Below are 10525 nucleotides of genomic sequence, written 5' to 3'. Positions count from 1 at the left end.
GAGACAAAGGAAGAGGGGAGATGGGGAGAGAGATGGGATGGAGGGAAGAAGTAGAGGAGAGAGAGATAGGAGTCACGTCAGCACTTGCATCGGTGCGGCACCTCTCCAGGCTATATAGATCATGAACATGTGGGGCTCTAATGAGCTAGTATAGTACAGGCTATGCAGTTCCCACTGACGCAGCACTGTCTCCACTTATAGGCTGTGAATCAGCACCTACCTAAAGCACTGCACACCCGCATAAACCTCAGCAAACCCAGAAATAACTACAGTGCCTATAAAAAGTCTATTTTTTACGTTATTTTCTATTTTGTTCCCTTTAAAGCTTTGGAGATAATCGTTTCTCAGTTTTATTGTACAGGATATTGTGAAACTATTTGTCAGTCATTTTTTACATCACAAAAACCTGACATTTGAACAGGGGTGTGTAGACTTGTTATAGGCACTGTACCGTACTCATAACTACACATCCATGCATACGCATGCACACACAAAGGCACACTAAAGCCAACTGGAGCAAGCACCCACAAAAACATGAACGAAACCCACAGCTTTGTTGACAAAAGGCCTTAGAGAGCTGAATAGACACAAAAACTGTAACGTTGAGTTAAAACTTCAACAGATGATGACAAATGACATTACGTCCCCAACAAGTACAGTGTTCATTTAAATGCACATGCAAAGACAGTGGGGTGCCCTGATGTAGTCCTATTGGCATATGAAGCTGCCTTCCAACCATTTTACCAAGATAGATTTATACATGCACTCAGTTGAGCCACTCATATTCATCTATTGATCATCCTGATGTATGATTATGGACATATGTATATGACTACCAGCTATACTCCTCACACACACTGATGCTCACTCGCTCGCTCGCATTGATGAATGAAATATACAGTCACCAAGTGATCTTTACATTGCATGCATATACATACTTACATGCGCAGGCACGGGCGCACGCGCATGCACACACGCACAACCACACAAACACAAACACACACACGCACAACCACACAACCACACACACACAACCACACACACACAACCACACACACACAACCACACACACACAACCACACACACACAACCACACACACACAACCACACACACACAACCACACACACACAACCACACACACACAACCACACACAACCCTACCTACGGTTCTGGGGGTCCACGTGGTCGAGCAGTGAATCCTGCTGGGACACCCTGAAGTCGTCGAGCGGGGGCTGGTAGCGCGCCTCAAAGGAGTTCTCGCGGCCCCGGTAGCCCAAAGCCTGGCCCGGCGAGGAGGGCAGCGGAGACATGGAGGAGGCGGACGACACCGAGCCCGACTCACCCATACGCTCCCGGCCCACGTAGCTGGCCAGCCCCACCGCCCCGGCACCCAGGAACGGACTCATCTCACCGTTCTCATGGGGCTGAAGCAGGAGTACGGGCATGCAGGAAGTGGGTTGGTGGACAGCAGGGGTTTACGAGAAGGGGCCAGACGTGGAGGACAAAGATGTTCGGGAAGTTGGGAAGAAAAACAAAAGCACATATTCAAATCATTAGCTAAAGCGAATTCTTTGCCACTGACCTAAACCATACTTGCCATCTTTCCATACATTTTTAGCCATGACAGGCTGTGGGAATTGTTTATTAAGAACCTTAGTACAACATTATAGGATTGTAGTCAAGTTGCAAAACATTGCAATCCATTAAATTCCAAACATTAAAACATTAAGTAATGCAATTAATTCATACAGAGCATTAAAAGATGGCCTCACCCTTCCACTGACAATGTCCGTGTGTATGAGCAGGGAGGCCAGTTCCAGGTCCTCATTATAGCTGTTCTTCAGAGGCACCGACCTGTAGCCTACACACACACACACACACACACACACACTTAGTTACACACATACTCTACTTAAGAGACACCATCACCGCAAGCAACCATGCCAAATGGATACATGGATCAATGACATTTTAGTAGTATCAGGGTGGTGCAACCACAGCTAATGCCGCTATGGTATGGAATACATACATTTTTTGTTGTTTTTAGTGAATTATCTAAGAAACATTCACTACAGTACAACAATAACCAATTATTAATTAATTAATGTGCATTAGGTGTGGTAGTACTACCTGATGTCATTGAGCCACGTATATGAAAGAGTGATTGAGGGCCGCCCTGTACCTGTCTTGAGGCCGTTGATGGGGAAGGTGGCCTGGGCCAGGAAGTTCTGGTCACTGAACATGTCGATCTCGTACACAACGAAGCGCAGGAAGGCAAACTTGGGGTTGCCCACTGAGAAGCGGAAGGACTTGCGGGGCCACGTGGGGTTGAGGCCGTTGTCCGCTTTTAGAAAAGACCAAGTGAAACACATTTACTGTATGTTAAATTGCATTACATAATTTGATTTGATCGCTCCCATATTGTGATTTTGTAGCAGGTGCTTTTAACAAGATCCACTGGGAAAAATAACATTTACCACAGAGACAGGGAGCTAGTTTCCCCATCTAGTGCTAGCAAGGAAATCTACCAAATAAGGCATAAACACAGCATTTCAATGCCCTCATTTTATGACGGTCAAGAGTCATCAAAGGTAAGATGTGAAGTGAGCCTCACCTTCGGAGTCCGTTTTCTGCTTGGCGTTGTCATACTCAGCACCGCACACCTCGATCTCAATCAGGGGACACACGATGCCCCTGCCATGCTTGGGTAAGTGGCGTGCCCCCAACACCTGTACAGTTATAAAGGTATAATGTATTGGGACAGTGGCAAAAGATACAGCTACTGTTATGACTTTCAAAAGTGTTGATCTCCCCAGAACAACAACCAAATAAAAAACACACATGAACTGCAGCGGAAACACAAGAGGCCACCATTATCACACACAGCTAATGCTTTTACCTTTTTGTTACTTAATTTTGTAAGTGTAATGTAATGTAATGTGCAAGTAACACGAAGGTAATGCGATGACTGGCTCTTACTGCTCCATTATACAGTGCTTGCTTACAGACTCTGTGCAAAAGGAGTTAAGTAGAGTAAAACTGTGACAATAATGTGAAACCTGGGCTACAAGCCATGTCTGTCAGTAGTTTATCTTTACGGTAATCCTTGTCTGGTCAGATGTTTTCCAATGTTCAACCTTGAGGTGTCCTAGCCTGTTACAACACATACCAGAGGTGTGACCAAGTCACTAATGTGCAAGTCACAAGTAAGTCTCGAGTCTTTCCACTCAAGTCCGAGTCAAGTCACAAGTCAAGACACATCTGACCAAGTCAAGTCCAAGTCCAAGTCGTACCCCAGCCAAGTCAAGTCCAAGTCCAAGTCTCATTTTTTTTCAAGTCCTTAACAAGTCACAAAGGGATTTTCTATTTGCAATCACAATTTCGATCATAAATTCATTAGTATAATAATGAGACCTGAGAAAAAGATGACAATTACTAAAACAGTTGCTGAGAAATCAGTCTAAACCAAACTACTGCTTGTGCTGTGTATGTAAAATGACATAATTTCATATTTTTTTCACATAAAAATACATTTCATGTGAATTTGTACTTAAACAAAGGAGCAACCATATTCCAAATATTTACTGTCCAGTGGGCAAATAGTCCTGTTTGCAAGAATGTGTGCGTATGTGTGTGTGTCCGTTCCATCATCTGATGGCATAAACCTATTCCACTACTCCACCCTGGTCTTGGTGGTGGGCCGGTCATATCTAGTCAAGGTTGTAAGTTATACAGACTCTAGCATCATAACGCTAAGGACAGGACTATGGTTAACTTTTTCACTAGCAGCACAGGCAGGGCCGCTGACAGCTTTGGCTGGAAGGTTTTGTCAAGACATTAGGGGGGCATATTACACTTCCGACCTGAAAACGCGGATTCACACTTTCAGCATACTATGTTTGAATTTACCCACAAAGGCCAAGGGTGAAAGTAGTAGCCTATTCATGTCTTACAGGTGCTCCCCCCTCTCTTTACTGTAGTGTAACACTCGACTAATGTAAACATTTTGGTTTGGCTTTAAAAGACGCCATTTTCCCTAAGGTACCATATTAAGCTCACCATTCTCATCAAGATATGACATACAGCAGGGGTAACCAATTTCTTTTTTTTTAAATTGAGCCCAGTGTGTGTGTGTGTGTGTGTGTGTGTGTGTGTGTGTGTGTGTGTGTGTGTGTGTGTTTGTGTGTTTGTGTGTGTGTGTGTGTGTGTGTGTGTGTGTGTGTGTTTGTGTGTTTGTGTGTGTGTGTGTGTGTGTGTGTGTGTGTGTGTGCGCGTATGGGGCTGGGGCTACACATGTGACACAGAATGATGAGTTAACAGCACAGCTCAGCAGGCAGCCCTGTGTCAGCTGGTCCATGATGTTCACTTCATCCCATTATCTGTGAACCAAAAGCTGAGCATTGACAGTGTCATAACTGTGAACCCACCAATGAGCACATGCATGGTGCAGCACTAGGCTATTCTATGAGGCTGTAGGCTACCTGCCAACAGTATGTAGCCTAGTAGACACTTGTCCATATGGGTTAAGAAATGAGGACAAAGTAGGTCTAGTTAGTTGGATTAAATTCCTGGTAAAGTAATGATGAATTTCCTGAATTTCCCCCTGGGGATCAATAAAGTTACTCTACTACTCTACTCTACTCTACTATTGTTGAAGCTGATATCGGCATTGTCGCTTTCCCCCTCACATTCTCGCCGCAATGGCCCATCACCAACCATTTTTACTGCGTCACAGTCCAAGTTAACTAAAACTTCGTTTGCACAGTCATTAATCCACGTCTTGTTAATTATATTAGGCTACTAGACTATTCGCCAGCACGCTGTCAATTAAACATGGCGTTAGCGCTGCAGAATGCCAGTTATGGCAACGAGGCAACCTTGTTCTGCGCTTCTACAGTGTAGGAAGAAGGAAGGTGTGTAATGCCCTATCCAACATTTCGCTCTCATTTTTCCCGAACGAATATGCGCCTCGCGCCATGCTCTCGTCTCCCTGTTCTACCCAATCGCCCTCTCCTCCCCCACAAAGGCACTTGTATGCTGTTCATGCCTCTTCAAAAAGATTAAGTTCACCGTCCAGGTCATAGATTGTAGCCAAACAAAGTTAAGCTTCTATGCTTCCTATTTTTTGTTAATTTGGAAAACAGGGTTACATCCCAGTGACACCACGAGATACAAGGTTCGCGCGCGCAAGGATTGGACTGGGAGCAGCACGCGATAGGGAACATGCTTTTTATCCACGGGAGCCGACCCATGCCCATGTCTTGCGCTGTTCAGCAGTAACTTGCAACCTCTACCTCGCATTACATTTAAACTTCACGATAGGCTGCATTAAAAATTGCGTTTGAACTGATGTGGCTGACATAGTGTGTCAAGGCTGAGTTTTAAAACTTTCAAGGAACGGGTATGGCATTATCTTACCATTTGACACATGGGACACTGCTACTCTGCTTTCAGCTGGCTGAGGCGGTATTCCAGAAATCAAAAATAGCCCTGATGTCCTTAGAAATGTTTCGATTCAAGTCATCGAACAACAAGCAGTGAGGTTCGGGGCGCATAGCTTGTTTATAGCCCTCAAGCGCAAGCTTCGCGGGAAGCAGTGTTGCTTACGCTTAGTTTCTTCCAAGTTTTTCCAATAGCCATGGAGTATTCCTCATCTCGCGCCTTTACCAATTATTTGACAATTTTGGTCGTTTGTCTTGTCTCTTTGCAAGACTGTCATGAATAGGCTATAGGCTAAATTATTTCCCTTTGGAACCATTCACCCAGCATCTAAAGTCGGCAACCGGTGGAGCTCTTTTGATGGATGCAAGACCAAGTGTTCTCTGCTCGCCTATTTTCGATTGCATGCTGGAAGACTAAGCCATGTATAAACGTGTCTTTTTGTATTGATTCTAATACTCAACCGATGGTGGCTGGTCAATGCAAAGAATGTTACCGAGAGGTTACTCTTTCTAGACTGAGAAGCGCGAGCTTAACATGCATTTTCAGCGCGTGGAGTTGTGGTAGTGAAATAGCCCTGGGATATCAAGCCATAGCCTACGGACACATCCTGGGTTGGGGGAAACTTAAAAGCAGGCTATATTCGTAACGTTTACCTCGCCACATTTCCATCATAACGTGGTTTTGTCCGCGATGGTGGAAATTATTCACAAGGCTGCCCTTCACTTGGAGGTGACTGACTCGCAAGCATAGTGTGTGGGAGCGGAACATAGCCTACTGTAACAGCCTTCGGGGGCTGAAGGCAAGCGCATTCATAAAGGACAGGGAAAGCAAAACGGATAGGCGTACTCTTTTATAAAACAACAATAGATTAAGTCCTGTGGTTCAGTTATGTCAGCAGTAGGCCTATGTGCTTTTTTATGTCAACTGCTTAAATAGCCTAATGTTCAACAATCAATGTCCATCACCATTTAGCTAAAATATTTAGACAGCTTGGTTCTCACTGAATTTCTGTCGTAAGCGAGAGCGAGAGCTTCACGTGTGTAGCCTACAGACGCGTGTTGCACATCAGAGCGCCCCACCACACACACTTCCTACAACATTTATAGAAAATATTTGTTGATCACAGTGCAAACTTCCATAGCCTACCCTATTAAGAATGCAAAATGAGTTGGGGCTGAGAGGGAGATAAATTAACTTCCGCGATGGTTTAAAATGTAGGCGATGTTTGTTCTGGAGACTCGCAAATGGTGTTTCACTGTTGCCGCGTCCGGCCGCATCTTGCCCCAATGGCATACAATGACGTGATTCAAACAAAGAATGTGGGTGGGCTGTTGCATTCTGAAAACAAGGGTTGGACTTGGACTTTTTTTAGACCCAACATGGCAAGTCACGCCAAGTCATTGAAAGTTACAACTGTCAAGTCCAAGTCGAGTCCCGAGTCAAAGGCATGCAAGTCGAGTCGAGTCGCAAGTCCTTTCTGATCTTGAAATTTCAAGTCGCAAGTCTTTACACCGCTGACTCGAGTCAGACTCGAGTCCAAGTCACTGGACTCGAGTCCACATGTCTGACACATACCGTAACTATGTGGTTTACTTCGATGAAAAATACATGAATAAAGAAGGTGATTAAAAAGTCAAAAGCAATGTGATGTGCTTCTTTATTCATTTATTTTTCAAGTTTGAGTATATTCATCGACAAACTTAAGCACCCAGCGTTAGAAGGTTTTGAGCGCGCTTCCTGATCTTGCTAGGTTTACCTCTATGTTCAGGGTGATGGGCTCCACGGCCCGTAGTGAGTGACGGTCGAAGGGGTCGAAGTTGTCATCCCTCATGATGCCCGGCTGTAGGACATAGCCACTCCTGCCATTCAGCATGAACAGAGCCTGGTTCATCTGCATGGGCTTATCTGCACACACACGGGGGCACACACACACACACACGGGGGCACACACACACACACGGGGGCACACACACACACACGGACACACACACAGACGGACACACACACAGACGGACACACACACAGACGGACACACACACAGACGGACACACACACAGACGGACACACACACACACGGACACACACACACACGAACACACACACGAACACACACACACACACACACACACACACGGACAAAAGGGATCAGTAAATGTATGCATTGTCCATTGCCAACCAACTGAATTTCTAACTAGCTAGCAACGATAGTGCTAGTAAACGCAGTCCAACACAATTCCCTGAAAGTTAGTTGCACTGCCATGGCTATGGGTGGAGCAAGTGGGGAGCAGCTGTGGTTTGTGGGGCAGCCGTGGTGTTATGGTTAGAGAGTTGGACTCTAGATCACAGGGTTGCAGGCTACAATGCAGCTCCTCAGGCTGAGGCCCAGACACATGGGGGGCACAGGTTCTATGAGGCCAAGACAAAGCTTTTGCTTTTATTTAGTACATTAAGTCCGTCTTGCAGATAAAAAGAGACAAGGACATCTCAAAAGCGGGCTGTCTGTTTCAGACCATATAGAAATAGTGAGACAGTTTGCACTGTTGTTTTATCCTCTTCTATCTTCTATATCTTGTTGTGGGGTCACCAGCTATTCAGGCTTTTGCCTTTAGTAACCCACTGATGCCTAAGGCACCTGCAAAAACGGGTGCTGAATGCCTGAGCCCTTTTTAAGAAAAGCTGCACTCAGCCTATAAAAACCTAAATATCTCAGTGTTTAAATGCAACTTTATTTTTATGTGCTTCAGAAGCTAAGACCCTCATCTTTCATTAGAATGTGTTCATTTTTAATAAAGTTGTCTCAAATCTTGTGAGCCTGAATGTTGCGTAATGCAGCTCCATATGCCAGGGCCAATGTTGGGCAATGCAAAATCATGCATCAATGGGTTAAAAAGAGCTTGAGGGTCGAGGGCAAAGTGAGAGATGGAGAGATGGGGTAGAACTGGGAAAAGGCCCAGGCTGGACTGGACTAGAACATGGGTGGCCATGGGCAATCTTTCCATACATGGCACAGGTGTATTGGCGTGCTGCACCACAACTATTTATTTATTTCACAACTTCATCTATTTTTTATTACCAACGTGCCTTTACCAATCAGCGCGCTCTTGGTGGTCCGCCACTCACCTGCGGTCTGGAAGTTGAGGGCCACCAGCTGGCTGCCACAGAGCCACATGGGTAAGGGGTCGTAGTTGGAGGAGTCCAGGCGCTGGCCCTTGGGGTAGATCCTGGACAGCTGCAGCCGGTTGTACTGAAGGAACTTCTTGCCCTTGATCCGGTTCACGTACTTCTCCGCCTTGGTCTCCGGGAAGGAGGACATGTCCCGGAAACAGGCACGCTCCGTTCCGATCTCTACACAGAGAGAGAGAGAGAGAGAGAGAGAGAGAGAGAGAGAGAGAGAGAGAGAGAGAGAGAGAGAGAGAGAGAGAGACGCATGCACATGCACAGACACATTAGGAGACTTAACAGAGCACTAGGGTATGCGTGAGTGAGTCCCAAATATGTGTTGTGTTGTGTTGGCTGAGCAAGACTGGTTCTACAGAGGAAGGTTCCCTTACTCTCTTCATCAAAGGGAACAGGCCGGCAGTAGATCACCAGGTCGGACAGCTCCAGGGCGATCTTCTTCCTCCTCTCCATGATCTTGCCTTCCTCCAGCTGAGCACACAATCACACAACTCATCAGACCACTTTTGTCTTATATACCCACAACACTCACTTCTCTTCTCCCTCACACACACACACACACTCATACTCACACACTAAAGCTGGGCATACACTGTGCGACTTTTGCCCCGATTTTGCCACCATTTGGCACTCGCACGACTTCTTGGGAGTCGGGCCGATTTCTTGCTCAATCGCAGGTCAATCGTGAGTATTGCATTGTGCCGTGTATATGGGGTAACGACAAGCGATTTAACTTCACGAGCGTGCAATCGAAGGGTCGCAAGAAAATCAAAACTGGTCGTGGCTTGTGCGTAAATCGCACAGTTAAAGCAGTGCTACGACCCGATTTGACACTTCACATGCACAAATGAATAGGGCCCTGCGATTCGCTGTTGAGCGCGACCTCATCTCCACCTCAGGTGCCCATGTTCCCGGGTAAACATGCCTGTCGCGTCGCACAGTGGAAGCATTTGGCTCGCATCCGACTGTCGGCTCGTATAGTGTGAGGACGTGCGTCGTGCGATGTGAACTTTTAAATAGTGAAATTCCATCGTGCAGTGTGACCAAGAGCTTAATACCCACGAGTGAAAATATCGCACAGTGTATGCCCGGCTTAATTTTAAAAAAAAAACACTCATTCAAAATGTGTTTGTTTATTCACTACCTTCAGTGTTTAATTTACTGAAGATGTGGCACTGACCTGATGCAAGCTCTGCTAAAATGCATGGCACAAGGTGGTTTGCGTACACCAGGAAGTACACAGATTCATGCGATACTGAAGAGTGATTAACGGCTAGGTCATTTCAAGCCACCTGTTTGGGCAACATTGATGTCATGCGATCGGTGTAGTCACTCGTGCCCATGGTTACCAACCTTGGCCTCTGAGCTCAGCGTGACCTCCCGGATCTTGGAGGCCCAGTCCTTGAGCTCCTCCGGGGAGCTGGCGGCGATGTCCAGCATGGGCGGCCGTGGCGTGGCGGACGACACCAGCGTGAAGACGTACGGCCTGCTGCCCTTGCCCTCCGGACGAACCACTACAGTGCAGGCAGAGAGAGAGAGACAGAGACAGAGAGAGAGGGGGGGGGGACATGTACATCAAGTGGATGGTCCACAAACACGCACACAAACACACATGGGCGCACCGCACGCACGCCAATACACGTGGCTGCGCACACACAGACACACACAGAAACACTTTCCCCCCAGGGGATGGTTTAACTTGGATAAGCAAACAAAAGAGCCATTATAATTGTGGTTTTAGAAACACACATAAATTACAGTACTGCCAGAAAAGGGGAGCCAGTTATCTTTTTAAAGAACAATAGATGCTATGTGCACAGGGTCAAGGACTAAAAGATGAAACGAAGAACATCCCCATCAAGTCAGTCTTGCAGTTGAAAAAGAGACAAGGACATCTCAAAAGTG

At 46.2% G+C, this 10525-nt stretch overlaps 1 protein-coding gene across 4 annotated transcripts in view; it reads right to left on the bottom strand.

Annotated features, from left to right (window-relative positions):
- Nucleotides 1-10525, bottom strand: part of plcg1 (phospholipase C, gamma 1) — a 68993-nt gene that overhangs the window by 4024 nt on the left and 54444 nt on the right. For 2 of the 4 annotated variants that reach the window (XM_063208654.1, XM_063208655.1), the window contains exons 25-32: nt 9974-10134; nt 8995-9091; nt 8564-8788; nt 7200-7348; nt 2616-2730; nt 2184-2345; nt 1774-1862; nt 1163-1425 (exon numbers count right to left, since the gene is read on the bottom strand). In XM_063208654.1, coding sequence (XP_063064724.1) covers nt 1163-1425; nt 1774-1862; nt 2184-2345; nt 2616-2730; nt 7200-7348; nt 8564-8788; nt 8995-9091; nt 9974-10134 — 1261 coding nt within the window. Of the gene's footprint in view, nt 1-1158; nt 1426-1773; nt 1863-2183; nt 2346-2615; nt 2731-7199; nt 7349-8563; nt 8789-8994; nt 9092-9973; nt 10135-10525 lie in introns of those variants that run through there. The other 2 variants (XM_063208657.1, XM_063208656.1) reach the window with 2 other exon arrangements.

Source organism: Engraulis encrasicolus, chromosome 10, assembly GCF_034702125.1.
Source record: "Engraulis encrasicolus isolate BLACKSEA-1 chromosome 10, IST_EnEncr_1.0, whole genome shotgun sequence".
Classification (NCBI taxonomy): Eukaryota; Metazoa; Chordata; class Actinopteri; order Clupeiformes; family Engraulidae; genus Engraulis; species Engraulis encrasicolus.
Note: the sequence above shows the minus strand (reverse complement) of the source record. Positions and strands in the feature narration are given on the sequence as shown.